General features: G+C 38.4%; 1 protein-coding gene across 3 annotated transcripts in view; it reads right to left on the reverse strand.

The window, feature by feature from the left end:
* Positions 1 to 1,820: 1,820 nt before the first annotated feature.
* Positions 1,821 to 19,826, reverse strand: part of KITLG (KIT ligand) — an 87,231-nt gene continuing 69,225 nt past the window's right edge. For 2 of the 3 annotated variants that reach the window (XM_047740253.1, XM_047740250.1), the window contains 4 exons: positions 12,212 to 12,321; positions 11,485 to 11,552; positions 10,353 to 10,429; positions 1,821 to 3,265 (listed from right to left, as the gene is read on the reverse strand). In XM_047740253.1, the coding sequence (XP_047596209.1) occupies positions 10,390 to 10,429; positions 11,485 to 11,552; positions 12,212 to 12,321 (218 nt within the window). In that variant the 3' untranslated portion in view covers positions 1,821 to 3,265; positions 10,353 to 10,389. Of the gene's footprint in view, positions 3,266 to 3,749; positions 7,904 to 10,352; positions 10,430 to 11,484; positions 11,553 to 12,211; positions 12,322 to 19,826 lie in introns of those variants that run through there. The other variant, XM_047740251.1, reaches the window with a different exon arrangement.

Raw genomic sequence — 19,826 nt, forward strand, 5'->3', positions numbered from 1 at the left:
AAGGATATTCAGCACACGTACTGGATAAAACAAAGCAAAGATATATAGTTCTATATATATCTATATATATATATTTATCTCAAAGCAGATATGACAATTCCCAAGCAGCTAGCATCCAAAATAATGTTCAGCCTTTTTCTACTGTTCATGCATTTTATCATACTTTAGTGTTTTAAAAATTGATAATTCACGTAACTCTCAATGAACCAATATATTTAATTAGGCAGAATATATTACCCCTTGCCTACCATGCCATATTTCATAACTTGCTGAATTCGTTTATTTAAGTCTATTGATTAGAACCATCTCCTTGAGTGTTAAAACCCAACTCCTAGCTTTGAGAACAAAAGTGTTTTTCTTGTACTCTCAAGCCCACTAAACAGCATTTTCTCATGCCTAAGTGATTCAAAACCATTGGTGAAATAAATCAAATTATTAAACTGAGAAGTACCAATTTTCTCAATCTATACCTGACCTACACATATAATTCATACATATTTATATCTATTTTTCTCAAAATAATCAATGTCACACACTGAGGTCCTTTCAGCAAATAAACTGATCTCTGGGTTTATTACTAATCGATTGTATCAGGGGATATTTAAGGGCCTGAATAAGTCAATGCAGTTTCCCAAAGCACCTGGGTTGTATCTTAGAGAAATGACTACCTTTTAAGGAAGCCCAGCACTTTAGAGAAGGAAGGGATCATAGAAAGCATCTGGGCTCTTTGGTACAAAAAAAGAGCAAAGGCCACTTCACTGGAGTTGATTTGGATCTGCTTTGAACATAATCTAAAATCCAACTATGCTAGAAATTCTTGGACTTTTGAAATCAAAGGAAAGCTCACAGTTTTTCATGACTTTTTTTTTTTTTAATCACTACACTGCAAATGGTCATCTGAGGGGGTAGAACATGACAACAATGTTATAACAAGAATTAAGTTACAATAGAGAGCTTTGGATTCCTTTATGTATCTGTTCATGATATAGTAAAAGTATCTTCATCAAAATAAACCATAAGAATTCATTTCAGTCAGATGCTTATTTGCCTATAAAAAATTGGTAATGGAAATTCACATAATGTCTTAACAACTTTAGTTTAAAAGCATGATGTCCATCTTTGGAATTCTTACCAAATTCACTCTTAATAGGACAAACGCTGTTACATGTTTTTAAATAGCAAACTGACATGTGTAACTACGTAAAGCTCGCTAGTTTTATTTCATAAACATTAATGAATATACAGTGACTGATTTTAAATAAATGGATCCTTTAAGCTGATAATGGTGATTATATGAGAAATAACTAAAATTTCCTGATTCCTTGCTGCCTTATAAAAGCCAAGTAACCTAGTTTTCAATACCCATATTATAATGTGGGTGTGGTTTTCTTAGATACTAAATATAATTTATTTTTACTTTCTCTCATGATGTAAATTGAAAATTGCACCTTCATATATTCAGCAATTTCTCTGTAGTCCCTTTACATAACTCTGTAGTATTTTTAGAATATAAACATTTCATAATATATTTTGCAAGCACAATTTATACACTCTGATAGTGGCAGGGGAAAAGGGTGTTGAATGTGTTCTTCAGTGATTGTTCTGATATTCAGTGTTCTTAGCTTTGGGCCCTAAGTCTTTTGGAAATTTTCCTCTCTGTAAAGGCATCGATATTTGGGGGGGGGTTATTATTTTTATGTTTTTTATTAAACTTTTATTAAACTAACAAAAAACCTAGTTCATTCATTTATTACCCCACCCCATCCCTTGCAACCACCAATCTTTTCTTTGTATCTATGAGCTTGGTATTTTTAATTGTCTTTCATTTTTTTAGACTCCAGATACAAGAGATCATATGGTATTTGTTGTTCTGACTTGTTTCACTTAGCCTAATGCCCTCAAGGTCCATCCATATTATCACAAATGACAAGATTTCATTTTTAGAGCTGAATGATAATCCATTGTGTGTGCGGGGGGTATGCACACACATATAGGTAAATGTACACATACACACATCTTCTTTATCCATTCACCCATTGATGGACACTTATATAATTGTTTCCATATCTTGGCCACTGTAAATAATGCAAAGAACATAGGGGTTTATACATCTTTTAGAATTAGTGTTCTCATTTTTCTTGGATAAATTCCCAGAAATGGAATTCCTGGATAATATGGCAGTTGTATTTTAAATTTTTTGAGCAAACTCAAAATTTTCCATAGTGATGGCACCAATATGCATTTCCACCAACAGGGCACAAGGGTTCCCTTTTTCTCCACATCCTTACCAATACTTACTATCATCTTTTTAGATAATAGCCATTCTAACAGGTATGAGGGTATCTCTCATTGTGGTTTTGATTTGCATTGCTCTGGTGACTAATGTTCAGCAACTTTTCATTTATCTGTTGGGCATCTGTAGCTCCTCTTTGGAAAACTGTCTATTCAGATCTTCTGCCCATTTTTAAATTATATATATTCTTTTTATTGAGTTGTAGGAGTTCTTCGTAGATTTTAATTATTAGCCCCTTATCAGATACATGATATGCAATCATTTTCTCCCATTCTGTAGGTTGTGTTTCATTTTGTTGATGACATCAATGTTCTAATTCAATACTGGCTCATAGTCATGGTTAGATCCAGCTAACCATGTCCATTTGTCTAGTGGGATACAGGTTTATGTCGAGAAGAGACCGAGATCAGACCCAGACCATTCATTAGCATCTACAAGGCTGACATGTTGCCTACTCCAATTATTTTATCCCCACTGTCTTCTCTATGTAGAGTTGTTGATGTTATTGACATTTGTTTTAAAATTTTTTTCTGGATCCCTTTGAGAAAAATTATTACCCCCCACTATTCAGGATGAAATCTACTTGCAGAGGCCAAGATAACTATGCACTGCAGGTTGTAACTGAAAATCAAGCTATGTGGCTTTTCAGCAATTAGACACTTCTGGAGGCATGCAAAATGGTGCATGCAGTCTGGGACACGTGCTTTCTCTCCCAACATCAGTTGCAAGTTCTAAATGAGACCACAAGTCCCCCAGGTCCTTAAAATAGAGTCCTGCTCCATGCATGTTCTTCTTTATAGATGATTAATTCAGTGCCAGTTTCACAGTAAAACACTTTGTTCCAATTTGTGAATCATCCATATAGAGTCATGGGTAGCAAGAACAGATAAAAATGCAGTCTGTCACTCCAGACAGAATATGAATTTGTTTAAAGCTGCTTCATTTATGAAGCAAACATGAACTGTTACCCGCCTAGAGAGGAAAGAAAAGAGAGAGAGGTTATGGTGTATCTGCTTTCTGCCGCCTTTTCATTCTCAATAGCTGAATTCATAGGACTTCAGATTGAGTCATAGACTTAAAATAACCGCTTCACTTACACAGCCTAAAAGCACTTGACAAATCTTTCCCCAAATGCAATGACTAGTCACTCTCTCTGATCTTCCTGTTAACATTTAACATTATCTGAAATGATCTTACTGTTTGAATCTCTCCACCCATTAGAACGTATGCTCCATGAGGACACAGAGTTTTGGCCACTTTTTTTTTTTTTTAAAGATTTTATTTATTTCTTTAGAGAGAGAGAGAGAGAGCGAGAGAGAGCAAGAGTGAGCAGGGGGAGGGGCAGAGGGAGAAACAGACTCCTGGCTGAGCAGGAAGCCCTATGCGGGGCTTGATCCCAGGATCCTAGGATCATAAACTAAGCCGAAGGTAGACACTTAACTGATGAGCCACCCAGGCACTCCATTTGTCTGTCTTTTTAACTGCTGTGCTCCAACACCTAGGACAGTGCCTGACACAAAGGAGATACTCAGTAAATATTCTTTGAACATAAGGATGGTTGAATGCATATCCGGTGGCTTTCACACCTGTTTACCGGTTTGCATACCACAGATTGTTTCCATTTGTGGTAAGAGGGTTATCTTGTAACCTTGAATTTCTCTAACCAGGCCATGAGAAGGTGGTAGGTAAGGGGAGAGGCTTTGAAAGACCCAGACAGTGTCTAGAGAGAAATGGAGTAGCATGAAGGAGATAACCAGTGGAGAAGCTGATCACCACCAACAATGCTGGTGTGTTAACTGCCCAGCCAGGTTCAAGCCGTCGCTTCTCTCAACTGAGGAACAGCAGCTGCAAGTTCACTTTCAAAACTGTCAGCCAAGGAAAGAAAGACAGAAATCCTGGCATCAGATCCTGACAAAGCCTCTGGGGAGGTTCATTTGGCCAAACAGAGCTTATTGTACTTGTTGAAACATGAAACCTAGACATTGTTTCATTTCTTCAGAACTGGTGTTAATCCACTGAGTTTTGGACTCGGCTTTAGGATTTTCAACTTTCAAGTCAAGAATCTATACTTCCTTAACTGTTTTTTTTTTCAGTCGCAACCCCTAAATGAATATGTATGTTGCTTTTTCTTCCCTACTCAATACTCTTTCTCTTTGTCCTTATCAATCCCAGAATCTCAGTTTTTAAATATTTGAGATCAGTGCAGAGGTTATATGTAAATTGTGTAAAATTCCACACTATAAGTGATAAGAAGTGCAGTATTTTTGTCCAGTCTCTCTAAATGAATATTCTAAAAACCATATTACATGACAATTTACCAAACAGAGAACACTCCAGAAACTAGAGAACCTGCACCTGGGAAAAGAGAACTAAATCCTGAAAGAAAAATTAAGAAACATTAAGAAAACTTCAGAAATCCAAAAAATATAGCAGATATTTTAAAGCTTGATTTAAAAAGTAAAAGGGAATCACACACACACAAAAGCAAAAGGATAAATTTTTTTAAAAAGCTAACAAGAGCTTAAAATTCTAAACTTAAGTAGAGAAGCAAAAATGGAAATCTATTTCTAATTTTGTCCCTAGGTCTCTTAGCAAAGAAAATAAACTTGAAGGTTTGACAACTGTTCTCCCATAGAACAAAAACTACAATTTTTATAATGATACCCTAGATCCTAGCAACAACCTCATGAAATTAGCAGGGTGAGTCATATTATTCCCTTTACTATCTCTGAAAAACCAGGGGTTAAGACAATGGACCTACAGCTTATCTAGTTGCAGAGCCAAGTTCTGAACCCAAGTCTAATCCCTTCTTATCCTCTATATTCTAATGTGTCTACAGAAGGGGTTCAAAAACAAATCCTCCAAAGCTCTGGAAATTCTTGGGAAACATCTGGTAAAGAGTCACAGATCTTTCCAAGCCCTGTGTGCCAAATGACTAACCCTGACTCAAGGTCATCCATATTTCAACTCTAGGATCTATTATCTCCTGTCTTAGCTCAGGTCTGCAGGAAATGTCCAGGCTGTGTTTCTCTTGTGAATTTCTCCATCAGCCTAATTGTAATAATTATTTTCAGCACTTACCATGCTGGGGAGTATCATTAAACACTGCTGTCCTAGTGTCTACAAAGTCACACTATTTACAGTCAACCAAACTGGGCGTGACGATGCAGTCCTTCTCCCAATGTCTCAATGAAAATTCTTTGTAGCTGACTCCCAAACCCCAAATCTATTGCTTCCAGCCCTGACTATTCTTTGAATCTCCAGTCTAACAGATTCAGCCACTGGTCAGTATTTCTTAACACCTCCTTCCCTTATTTTCTTTTAATGGCACCACCACCTGGTTAGTCCCATAGGCCCCAAATCATCCTTGAATACTACCTGTGATGTCAAGCCTCACATTCCACCAGTAACCAAAATGTGTTGATTCTTTTACTGCATATCTCCAAAGTGCTTCATGCTTTCCTATTTCCCCCAGCCCTGACCCTAGTCCAGGTCATCATTCTCTCTCACCTGTTTGGAAGGTTGGCTTCCTAGGTAGAAGGAACTCTCTGACTCCAGCTCACTGCTTCCATCCATCTGTCTGGCCACACCAACTTCTCATTACTTTCCCAAACCTTGGCTCTGACTGTATATCACTCACATCTTTTCCGACCCTCCAACATCTCCTTACCTGACTCCATAAATTATATGTCCTGTACTTGGAATTTTTCAAACTGATGTCCATATCCTTGTTTCTCAGCCTTTTAACCCTTCATGTGTGACTTTCCACTGGGAGTCTAACTAACTGTACAAATGAACTCTGGAACACACTCTCTGCATCTTCTGGCCTCCCTGACTCAGTTTATGCCATCTGCAGTATCCAGATGACTCCTTTCCTATTGCCATTAAAATTTTACCCATCATCCAAGATCTGGCTCAGTATATCTGCCACCTCCAACATCTAGCTTGTGATGAAGCCTTTCTCCTGTTGCTAGTGATTTCTCTCCTTTCAGATAAGGCAACTGTATATGGGTGTACCTGTGTATAGTTCTAGGAGATCCATCCATTCTACACCTATGTCAAGGACACATCCTCTACAACGTAAGTAGTGGTCTTGCCTTTGATCTCTTATTGCATTTGCCTTGTAAGCTCCTTCCATTGCTTTTTTAAGTTCATAAACTTCTAGTTTCCTTTTAAAAGTAGGTTATTATGCATATGCCTTATTTCCTTTTGTAGGCATAAGCAATCTGAGGATATAACTCGGTTATATTAAGCTTTCATCCAACCATGTACCTACTTACTAGAGTGTGTTGGAATCACATTTGTGGGAAGAATGAAGAGCAAAATTTTCCTATAAATACTCTTTTATTTCTTTCTCAAATGGCTATATACTGCTACTAAATGAAAAATTCTTATGGGATGCCACTTATGAATATTTGAAATCAGCTCATCGATTACATCTATTTTTAACTTTTTGTGTAGATATTGTCATGTTCGGTGTCAAATAGACACCACTCTAATCTATTTTCATTTAGAGCCAATTTCTTTTGTTTCTAGCTCATTACCTTATAATCTTTCCACCTTCTTTCCTCGTTTTAAAATACCAAACCCTCCTTCTCTTCACCTTCCAATTATGGGTTATTTCATTTAAAGAACTAACTATTCCATTTTCTATTCTAGTACTACAATATTTATCTTAATTTGTTTTAGTTGGTGAAACCTACACTTCAGGGAGAAATCCCTGCCATAAATCTGACTCATTCCCTGAACTTTCCCCTTCCTTGTAAACTAAAAAAAATGGCTATAATCCAAATTATATCTACTCTTAAAAATGCATAGCAACAACTGCAAATGACATTTCAATCTTGGTGCTTTTTACTACTGTTTTATTTCTTGGTATATTTCCTCTCCTACCACCTTATATTCTGCCCTCACCAACCTCTTCCTTTATCACACCCCTCTTCCCAAATTATACTTCAAGATCCTTGGCAGGTTTTAAAAACCTCTGCTGATACAGGGACAAGCAAAAGGCTTTACACAATGGGTACTCAGTAAATGACTACACATGATACCTATACATTTTGAATTTAGGGTCTGTAGATTCAGGATGACGAGCTGGATCTTTTGTCTTTTTCTTATCCTTCCTGTGTCTATTTTTGTTTTTATTTTCATAAATTTTGTTCTCACATTAATGCAATTCTGAGATTCCCATCTTTTCCATTTTCCTTGCCGACAAATATTTATTCATCATTGCATGCACAAAGTATAAGCTCTATAGTTTGGTGGGATTCCAAAATGAAATTCAGAAACAAATCATGCCCTATAAGAGCTTATGGTTTAGCAGAGGACACAAAACGTCTATAAAAGTAATTGTGAAGTCCTATTAGTGTGTATTACATGGGCATTCCATGATGTATGAACTGTCACATGAAATATAATGAGCTGGCCATAAATATGGGAAGTCGGCTTTTTGGAGGTGGTGGTACCTGAGTTCAGTCTTGAGAGAGCTCAGTGGACATGACGAGCAATACTTTATGAAGGAGAATGCCACCTCCGATTTCACCACTCGTAATGTGTGAGGAGTTAATTTCTCAACAATCGAGAGCTTCGTCTTAAACCCAGCTTGATTCATTGTAAACATGAACAATATTTCACGTTTTAAGAAAAACTGTCATTTCCCACAACTCTATTTCCCCTCGCTTTGGACATTTTACTTCCCTATTGACCCAATTCAGCAAATTACGTGCACATGCGCACACACATACGCAATAAAAAGAAACTCCACTTTGCTTTCTTAAAGATTTTTAAGATTTTATTTTATTGAGATAAGAATGCTCACTGTGAGCTCTACCCTCTTTCCACCTATTTAAGTACACACTACAGCACTGTGAATTATGGGCATAATGTGTCACAGCCGGTCTCTAGCACTTATCCATCTTGCAAACTAATTAAAAAAACGTACTTCAGAAGGACGGTCTTCCTTACTAGTGGTTAAATGTTCATTCAGGGTTTATTCACCCTGTCACACTCTTTCAACAAGCCTTGAGTGAGGGTCTACAACACAGAGGTTACAAGAGAGTCACTTGTGAAGGAGAGACGGCAAGAACCAGCCAAGCTCTGCTCCTCTCCCTAACGACGCCCTAGTTGCTTGACTATGGCTGCTTTAACACGCAATTGTTTTCCCTCCTAAACACGTGCCCTGGGTTTTCCCATCATAATCCATTTTCCAAATGTCACAGGACAAATGCCGCAATTAAAAACCACATGACTAAAGACCTGTGTGCTAAAACAGGATCCCAGCGATCAATGCAGTCCAAAACCAAACAGAGGACGTTACTTGAGACTTTAAGACTCAATTAACCATGTAATGTGTGGTTTGTGGATGTCTCGCTTTAGGGAAGTGAAATGGCAGAGAACCTCCTGCGAGGCTCATGTTGGGGTTGAAGGGCAGAGAAATTATTTTTTCTAGAAACCTATGATTTCACCTTGCAGAGTATTGCTCCAGAAAATAAAAAGTATCAAGAGAAAATGTCTACTTGTTAACATTGTTTGACAGAAAACATGAGCTTAGAGAGAAGGTCAGATGGTGAGCGGGGGGGCGGGGAGGGGGGAGAAAGGTGCTGTTTATACTTTGGATAGGATCAAGGGCCCAATTAAAGGCCTAATTTAGAAGTCCGTGTAATAGCAGGGTTAAAGGGTTAGAGAAATATGTGACATAATTATTATATCATGTTATTTGCGGCTGTTGAAAAATGTTCTTCAGCTACCAAATTGAGCTCCTGGAGGAGTTAAAAAGCTCTGTGACCCAGCTCCCCTGGGAAGGTTCAATCTGGAGATAAATCTCTGAATCTGGGACAAAAATGAAGTTGGAAGGACAGTGACCTATAAAGCAAAGGCAAAGCTCACCAACAAACCATCTATCTAAGAACCCCGGAGAGTAAATGATCTTGTGATAATGAGGGAATGCAGGGAAAGAACTAAAGATTGAGGAAGATGAGAGGACACTCATGTCCTGCTCTGATAACTGCCCGGGATCCCAGAGCCACAGCAAAATGAACAGCCAGTTGGCGGCAGAGGTAGAAATGAGCGGAGCAGGAACTGAGGCTTGGTCAAGTTAGTGCCATTCTGGTGCCTGCCCCAGCCCCTCCCCAACCCCGCTAATCTGGAGCCTGCAGCTGGGGCCCTGAGAAAGTAGACAGGAGAGCCGACAGGAGAATCCACGCCTCCTGGCCATGGTTTCTTACTCTTTTCTCCCACAAGCCCTCCACAGTCCTTCACGATCTCGATGGGTATCTGTTTCGTTTATGTTTACTGCATCCTGGGCTCTGGACTGGCACAATTATTGCCAGTCATGTGGCAAGTGGCACTTTACCTTGACAACTTTCTTCTCCTGATTCCTAAGATATTTTGGTCCTTTCTCTTTTTCCTTTAAATAGCAAGGAAACATTTTTGGCATTCACTTGTTTCAGCTTCTGAGATACTTTTTCTTTTTTTTTTTTTTTTTAAGATTTTATTTATTTATTTGACAGACAGATCACAAGTAGGCAGAGAGGCAGGCAGAGAGAGAGGAGGAAGCAGGCTCCCCGATGAGCAGAGAGCCCGATGCGGGGCTCGATCCCAGGACCCCGGGATCACGACCTGAGCTGAAGGCAGAGGCTTTAACCCACTGAGCCACCCAGGCATCCCCTGAGATACTTTTTCTATTAAGTTATAGCGGCCACACCTAACTGAAATGGGTTTTATTTACTCTTCCTCTCTTAATATTACTTTAGTCCTAATTTGTTTTCCCCTTGCCAATTTTTTTTTTTCTGGCCTCAAAATAGCAAACACTCCACTGTTAATTTTTTGTATACCTCCCACACAAGACGAATCCACTAATCAGGACCACTAATCTCTGCTTGTCTTTCAAAATGTCGAACACACGTAACTGAATTGTGCATATGTAATTCACTGTAATAGCTTCCGTTAACATACTGACATCAGTTTAATAGTCAATTTACTATATTTCGTTTCTGAGTTTAAGCATCTAAGATGTTGCATCGTTTTTTGAAATCTTTCATCTTGAATTTGAAAAACTTACCAAGGTACGAAAGTAACAGTGTTGATAGAAGCCACAACTACACCTCCTGAAACTCTCTCTCTTTTTCTTGCAACATACTGAAAAACAATGAGAAAAACACTATTTGCTTTTGGACAGAGATTCTGAAGTATACCGTGATCTTGGCATTGTAAAAGGCAGTTTTTCTGTAAATACAGTTAGAAAAGGTGACAAAATTGAGTGGGAAGTTTACCTTCATAAACAATACTAAAGAGAAGAAGGAAGACTTTATCTCCTTCAATATAGTCTTCCCAAGTAATGTAAAAATTCTCTCTGCCTATGCATATACACATACTAAAAATCCCTATCTGTACTTAATACGTGTATATGTATATACAAAGGCATGATTGAAGAGAAAGTAACATGCCAAACTAAACTATAACTGGAGGTAAAGCAAAATATTAGTATTTAGGCAATATGGGGTAAGGTAAAAGTGATCAGCATCAGTTACAGTAAATGGAAAGTTTTCAAAACAATTTTTGTGTTTGGCTTTGGAGAAAATATTAAACAGACTGAGAAGAGTTAAGGGCTCCAAAAGCTAGAGGGAAGCCATATATATCAAGGATGCAAAAGAAAGTCACTGCAAGTATCCTGACTAGGAGGTAACCTCATGAACCGGGCTTTATGGGAGAATGAGACAAGGGTACAGTTTAGAAAGGGGAAGGAAAAGCAAGGTTCTGTGGCAGTTCAGCCAAGACATCATAAAGATATGGATGAAGATGATGACTATTGCCAAAGAGCTAAGACACAGGGAGGAGGAATCAGTAAGTCCTGTGGGTGGCATGGAAATGAAGGAGAATGTGCAGATGAGCCTCTAGAGCCCCGTGATGGGGCATCCAAGCAAGATTCTGCTGCTTAGAGAAATGGAGCTGAGAGGACCACTACTGATGCCTGAAGATAGGTCAAGAAGATGTGAAGGTCTTCTATAGGTAAGTGGAAATGTGGCATCGAAGCAAGTGTGAGAGGTAGGAAATGTGGATAAAGATCACCGATACGCGTTGGGAGATGCCATGCAGAGCAAATAACTTCTTCTTAAAGACACATGAGCATGTGCATGGTTGGTGAAATGGCAACTGTCAAGCTTACTTCTGCACATATTTAGCAAATAAAGTACCTTATTTCATTATCCTCTTCATTAATCTGTATATTTTCAACTGTCCTTGGGAGATTCGGTTGTTTCTTCTGGGAAAAGAACAGGATATGTATTATAAAAATATCAATGAATGGTGTGATATTCAAGAGGTTAATGGTCTCAACTTTTATATTTTATGTCAATAACTCCAATATCAGGGTTTCTGCCCCCCAGCATGCAGCATATAAAATACTTCTGCAATAAAAAAATATGAAAGATGCACCATATTATCAACTTTTTTAGAGGGTTGGAGGTGAAAAAGTAGTATCAAATTCAAAAGACAGTTCAAAAAGTTGAATCACAATGATTTAGTGCATTTTAAAACTTTGTATAGGTTTCTGTGGGAAGAGAACAGAAGAAGAGAAATCCAAAAGAGCAGATAACACAAATGGCCCTTCTATTTGGCTTTAAAAGCAAGTCATAGGATTTGCAACCTATTTCTTCCTTTTTATATTTGCTGCGGGCTATGAAAATCAGTTCCCATTTCTTAAGTGTGCCTTTTCAGCGAGAGGGTTGTCTCCTAAGCATGATAAGGAATAAGGGGAAAAACCTTTAGATTTAGAGTCTATTGAGACTAAGTTAAGGTAGGACCTTTTCTCAGAAAAGGGCAGTTTGGTAATCGTTTATGTAAATCAAGTATGCACAAATAAATATCTAAAGTTCATGAAGTTTTGATCAAGGAGAATAAAAAAGGAATAGCAACCCTTACCTTCCAGTATAAGGCTCCAAAAGCAAACCCAATTACAAGAGAGAAGAATGCCGGCAATGCCATGGCTGCCCACTGCAAGTTGGAGTCTCCAAGGGGGTTTGCGGCCTTCCCTGTAATTCAAACAGTGCAGTGGTGAGCAGCACATCCCTGACAGAGGTTTTGCTCTTAACCTGTGGTTGTTCCCAACTGTTGCAATAACGTACTCTTGACCCAGCTCTGTTTAAAATATTTGGAACCCTGATTTTTCCGCGGAGTATTGTTTTGGGACAGCCAGACAAGTCCTTGTCGTCTCCAAAACACGTTAAGTTGAAAAATAAAAGAAAAGCCACAGAAGGATCTCTGACGTGACTGATGTTGACACACATGGAACACAGATGACATATTCCTAAAGGTGACTGGTACTCTCGAGCAAATCCATTTTCCATGACTTTATCTTCTAAAACCTTTTTTGTTTTCTCACTCTTCACATCTTGCCAAGAAATTTGGAAGAGGACGTTTTGCAACCCGGATCAAGGTCGGTAGGCATTAAGCTGTTTTGCCTGCCACAAGTAGTAAGTCATTAAATGGACTTAGCTATTAAAGTATTTTTAGGTACCTCATGCTTAGAGCCATAGCGTTTCCTCATCACATCCACAGTATACCTTTACTGGATGCCAGAGCGTGGCTGGCTCTGTGCTAAGGACTAAAGGTTTGATTTTTCGGACCTTTTATGTTGGAAAGCCTGAGACCATTAAACACTAAAGAATGGCTGAAAGTACCAGTGTCTTCTCATTGCTTACTTTAACAGCAAGAGATGGGGGTGGGGGGTGCGTGTGAGAGGGAAAAAACATGTGAGATTAACTTGGGACTCGTTTTGACTTTGCTTAGCTCCTCCGTGAGCAGCAAAATGATTCATGAATTAAACAAAACACATCTACCATCTACCACAAGGGTCTCTTCTCTCTGTCTCCTTACAAGGAACAACCTGGTTGTTAGAGACAACAGACACATGTGCCAACCTGTACGAAAAGAACCGAAAGTCTTCAGTTTTCTTTTGGTGAAGGAATACATTTAGAAATTATATATTTTCAGCAATTATAGGGTCAAATGCAAACTAATCCAAGGTAAATGATTGTTTTAGGCTATAATATTATGCAACATTTGGGATATGGTGTCAGCCTATAGTCACCTGTTAAACATATTAAGTGTAACATAAAAGAACCAAACCACTGTACATGTGTAAACATTTACAGGGAGAACATGAACTTACAGATTTAACCTGAGAGGCCAGAAACAAATCTTATCTACTGCAGAGAAAACAGGAATTGCCCATTTCCTCACCATTTGTAAACTGGGAACATGGAATTCACTAATTGCAGGACTCCTATTTCCAAAGGGCTCTAATAGAAAGTGTGTGTGTGTGTGTGTGTGTGTGTGTGTGTGTTAGGGAAGGGTGAGTCATGGGTACCCCTTACACTTAAGGAAGGGCGATGGGGAGGGAAGTAGGGTCTTCCATTCATATAACTACAGATCACTTCCTTGAGACTAGACTAGCCTATCTTCTGATCACCCCCCACCCCAACCATCCTATAGCCTCGTGGGAAATAAGTTTTAGGCATTTTAAAGTAGAATTCAACATCAATTCTTTCATCAGAAGAAAAGAGTTACAACGTGGAACTTGGTATAATCGAAGTGGTACTACCATTATTGTACTAATACAGCTATTTTAAGGGTTATATCAAAGATTGTGTGTACTAGTCTGGAATTTAACTACCATTTATAAAAGTATTTTCTCTCAGAAAATGGACTCAGAATTATAAGCAATTCTTGACATTTGAGGAGTTTTCGTATCACTATCTATACATAACTTGGCTATTTGTGGTTGTATTCCAGTAACAAGCCTGAATTCTCCTTGAGGGCCACCGTGCTATTGATGAAGGATAGTTGGAAGGCAGGGACAGGCGCCCCCCCCACACCCCCGGCCAACCCCCCAGGAAGAGGAAACCACCCTTAAAAGGATTTTACCCTGCTGGTGGAAGGAATCCTCCCTCCCTTCCCATGTGACAAAACCCTGACTGGATGACAGGCACTGGGAGGGCTCGTCAGATTGACACAGCCTGTCAGCAAGTCCATAAAAACCTCTAGACTTAAAAACTCCAGTGGCAACCCCTTCGTGTTTCCTCCCACCTTGGGAGCTCTGTACTATCACTTTGCTATCACTCAATAAAGCTTGTTTTGCTGCCCACCACTCTGTCTGGTCTACCTCTTCATTCTTTGAGGTGGCATGACCAAGAACCATGGGCACAGACGGAGAAAAAAAATTCCTGCAACACTATGGCCCACAGTGTCTATTGGGACTGCTGTGTGGTTATGATAGATTTGACCAGGAGGGATCCGAGAGGGGTCCCCTCATGAAGATATACACAGAGAACAAAGGAAGCTATTAATATTTTTGTCCCCAGACTTCAGTAGAAAACAAAGGAGCTGGGATGGTGCTATGGAGAATTCTATTACATATACTTGGGTACCAGATGTCCTAGAATCAAGGCAAGCAACATCATAAATTCTTCCTGTTCTTTCCCAAAGCCAAATCTTGACTTGAGCCATTCAGACCACAGGAAAGACCAGGGCCACTAGCAACAAGCAGAAGTGGCTTACCAAAGTGAGATACTCCGGGATTCCCCGCTCACAGTCTTTCTCAGGTAGGACAGCCCCTAAAGGTTTTCCAAAGAAATCCATGCTGGACAAGAGACCTAATTAAAGAGAACTCACCCACCTCACTCTTCCAGAGTAGTCACTTTTTAACTACTTTAAAAGTTCCACCCCCAGAACTATGGCCCCAAAGTCCCAGAACCTGACTAACACACTGCAGCAGTCTACCTGCAGACGGAGGGAGGGAGGGGGCCTCATAAAGACTGGGAGGGGAAACGGACCAGAGAAACTGAGCTTCACCTCCTGGAGGGTCAATATTACCTTGCTTTTGTTATTTCTCCCTAATGCAAAGAGCTTAAGAGCCAGCCTTTGGTTCTTTCCAGAGATACTACAGTCCCTCTTGCAGAGAGAGAAAAAGAATGTTACCAGAAAAGGCTTATTCATACCTCCAGGGCATGACTCCCAAGGCTACTGCTGCTACTTACTGGAGATCAGTGGGATTTGAACTGGGTGCCTCAAGGCCAAATGGTGGGTATTTGGCCCTACAGATGCCCAAGCTAGTAACAAAGCTTTGCTTTCATGTAAAGATTGCCACATAAAACTTGTAGGGTGAGGAAGCTCATCTGGATAGGATTTGAGTAATCCTACAACCCTGGGCTGTTGTCATAATTCTGTCTCATTATTATGAATGTCCAAAATTAATGGAAACTGACTTGTTTGGTTTGACCAATAATACCCAACATCTGTTCAAATACAGAACACGAAAAACTGTGCTACAATTTTGCTGACCTGCTTTTTCAAATGATTTTACTTACAGGCATCACCATGCCTGTGAACATGGACCTCTTGGTGCTTAGAAAACCTTCAAATCAGTTCCCCTCCTTAATTCAGATCCAAAGCTCATTGCAGGTTGCCATAAGTACTGACCCACAGCCTTGGTGCACCTAATTATTCTAATAACGATGAACACATATTATATATAAGGCATGGCTCCGAGTTCGTGTGTGTTAACACATTTAAAACTCACAGAAACTCTATGAAGGTGGTACTGTCATCCTTCACTTGACTGGCAAGTCGAGAGATTAACTTGCTCAAGGTCACACAGTTATCCAAGGGCCAACACTGGTAGAGAAGCCCAGGCAGTCTGACTCAAAGACTGTCTTTTTAGAAGATGTATAATGTAATGTCAAAGTAAGGATAACTTCCGTATCATTTAAATATAGTCTGCAAGGATCTTAAACATTCTTTTAGCTTGATACAAAGGAAATTACTATTATTTTGAAAACATAACTCCTTCTGGATAACTTGAACACTTTTATAAGGGAGAATCATGGCATAATGAGAGGACACTCACGTCTCAGGACTCCTTCATAGAGACTGCTCCTCCAGCTAGCACGACCACTTTTTGGGATTTTATCCTGCAAATTTCACTTCAAATTTCCCTGGCCATATCCCTCAAAAAGTCTCACCTTCTTTATGCTACTACTAAAAAACATTGACATACTTCTATTATAATATATATTGTAATATATATATGATAAAAATACTAGGACTTTCTCTTATAAGAAGGTAAGCTCTACAAGAGCAAGTCTTTGTGCATGGGTATCTAAGTGCCATATTGATGAGTAACGTCTCCAGGCAAAAAGCTGCAAATTATGCAAGATCCATTTTTTTTTTTTATATAAAAAGGAAAAAAGGAAAGCAAAACAAAAAAGAAGGCTGACCATTTTGTAATAAAAAAAAATGAATAGGTGTTTTATATTCAATGTCTTTTGAGGTAAGTAGAAAAGACCTTTGCTTCCATCCATGGTAATAGCATATTAGCCTTCCCAACCTAAATAACTGTTATATTAAACAAATTACCTGAGGTAGTTACTTTCATACATTAGTCAATAGGTAGCTCAAGAACATAATCCCTAAGAGTAAAAACATATCTGGTGAGGCCCATGATTGTCTTCATTTTCTGGCTGGGAGGTATGGAAGATAGAACCCAAGTAGGGTTCAGTAGTTTCACAGACATAAGGAATCAGAGACTGAAGTTCAGGGATGCAGATGTGTCTGGAGTTTGTGGGGCAGGGTTATTGGTGGGAAAGGAACCGTGCAGAAAAGGAGCACCAGAAATCTCTGGAGGAACCTCCTTAAGTCAATGGTTAAAAAAATAAACTGTACATGCAAGGAAGAGACTTCACAAAGCCTGGCAATAAACAATATCTGGGAAGCTATGATCTTGACTGTTGATCAGAGACAAAGGAGCTCTGGCAAGCCAGAATGGGGAGATTTTATAGGCATTCAAGAGGTACCTTAGAAATTCTATGCCTTAGCAATAAGCCTGCGTTCCCCCTTCCCTCTAAGAAAGCTTAAAAACAAGACAGGGAAGGAAAATAAAGATAATCTGCCACTAATTGAACTGCCTATCTGTACAAAACTCAGAAATCTCTAAAGAAATGCTATAAAATCTACATTCTCATAAACATAATATCCACAATATCCAGCATGTATTCAAAAATAACCAGCCACTTAAAGGGAAATGCGACCCATAATCAGGGAGTTGGGGGCCGTCAACACATACCAACCCTGAGATGACCTACATGTTGAGATCAGGAGATGAGAACGTCAGAGATTCAGAACAACAGTTGACCCTTGAACAACGCAGGGGTTAGGAGCACCAACCTCCTGCACAGCAGAAATCTACATGTAACTTTGACTTCCCTAAAACTTTACTAATAGGCCACTATTGACTGAAAGCCTTACCAATAAGAAACAGCACGTATTTTATACGTTATATCTATTATATATATTAAAATAATCTAAGGAAAATGTTAAGAAAATCATGAGAAAATACATTTACAGTAAAAATCTGTTTACAAGTGGACCCATGTGGTTCAAACCCCTGTTGTTCAAAGGTCAACTATACATCCAGAGGCCAAAAAAGTAAATATCATAATGAATATGCAGATGGAAAATCTCAGCAGGAAAATATACAAAGAATTAAACACAAATTTTAGAGTACAAGCTTAGAAATGAAAAAATGTACTAGATCCAAACCCATAGAATGTATAGCACCAAGAGTGAACCCTATGTAAAATAGGCACTTTGAATGGCTATGATGTGTCCAGGAAAGTTTATCAGTTTTAACAAAGGTTAAATATTCCCTCTCTATGGGGAATACTGATAACAGGAGAGGCTGCACATGGGTATGGGCAGGAGGTATGTGGGAAATCTATATACCTTTCCCTAAATTTTGCTATGAACCATAAACTGGTTTAAAAAAAATTAAAAACAATTGTATTGGATGAAAAAAAATGTATTGGATGAAACGATCAGCAGCTTACAGATGGCAGAAGAGCCAGGAAACTTGAAAACAATAAGTAGAAATTATGCATTTTGGTGAACACAGAGATTGGGGAGAGAAAAAAAATCTGAACAGAACATCCATAATCTGTGAGACAAGATTAAACTACCCAATAAACATGTGATTGCTATGTGTGTGATTAAATATACTATGTGGGATTCCTTTTGGAGAGGAGAGAAAATGAAGAAAAATATTTGAAATAGTTATGGACAAATTTTTCCAAAGTTTTGGGGAAAATACAATTATGTATCAACGAGGCTTGACAAAACGCAAAAGAAAAAAAGTACAAAAAAAAAATCCCAGTCCTAGGCACATCATAGTCAAACTACTACACCGAAGAAAAACTTGAAAGGCAGAGGGAAAAAATCACCCAGTACATATTAGAATATAAACTCTGGATGCCTTTCTCTCAGAAGCAATAAAAGCAGGAAGACAATTAAGTGACATCTTTAAAGGACTGAAAAAAAGTTCTGAAAACCCAGAATTCCATGTCCAGTAAAAAGCACCTGCAGTAGTGAAGACATTTTTTTTTTCTTAAGTATGCTCCATGCCCGGCACAGAGCCCAATGTGGAGCCCGAACTCACGACCCAAAGACCAAGTCCTGAGCTGGGATCAAGAGATGGCCACTAATACACTAAGCCACCCAGGTGCCCCCAGGGACATTTTTTAATTAAAAAAAAAAAAAAAAAAAAAAAAAAGATTTTGTTGCCAGTAGATTTACACCACAGGAAATACTAAAGGAAGTTCTTTAGACTGAAAGGAATTAACACTAGATGGAAAGTTCGGTTTACAAGAGGGAATGCAAAGTTTAAGAAATAATATATGGGTAAATATAAAAGACAACTATATTCTTTTGTTTTTTAAAAAAGACACAGGATAGCTTAAAGCAATAATTATAAGACTATTGTGAGGCTTATAACCTATGTAGATCTATATGTCAACACAGCACAAAAGATGATTCTAATATTTTTTTCTTAAGTGCTACAATATTAAGTAGAACACTGCAAGATGTATACTGTAATTCCTAAAACAACCACAAAATAATGCAAAGAGAGCTGTTGAAAATAAAATTAACAAAATTAACCCAAAATCAATTGGGAAAGGAGAAACAAACAAATGAGGCAAATAGGAAATAAAATGGTAGGTCCAAATCCAACCATACCAATAACTGTATTAAATATAAATGGATAAAATACTCTAATTAAAAGTTAAAGACCGCCTAGCTGAAATAGCAAGGCCCAACTATACACTGACTACCAGAGATGGTCTTTAAAAATAGAGACAGTAGGTTGAAAAAAAGAAAGGTATACCATGAAAACAGTAAGCATAAGAAAAACTGGCTCCACTAACACAGACAAAATACACTTCAAGACAATTCTAGCAGAGATAATGATGATTATTTCACTAACAATATAAGGTCTGTTAATCAGGGAACCCATAACAATAATCAATCTATAACCACCTAATAATACAGCTTCAAAATATGAAGTAAAAAACACATAACCAAAAGGAGAAATGGCAAAAACCACAAATAAAAGATTTTTAATCTTCCTCTATTAGTAGTTGATAAAAAAATTAGTCAAAAAACTTTAATAAGCATTTGGAAGATCTGAACATTATCAGCCGTTTTG

The sequence above is a fragment of the Lutra lutra genome, chromosome 8 (genome assembly GCF_902655055.1).
Source record: "Lutra lutra chromosome 8, mLutLut1.2, whole genome shotgun sequence".
NCBI lineage: Eukaryota > Metazoa > Chordata > Mammalia > Carnivora > Mustelidae > Lutra > Lutra lutra.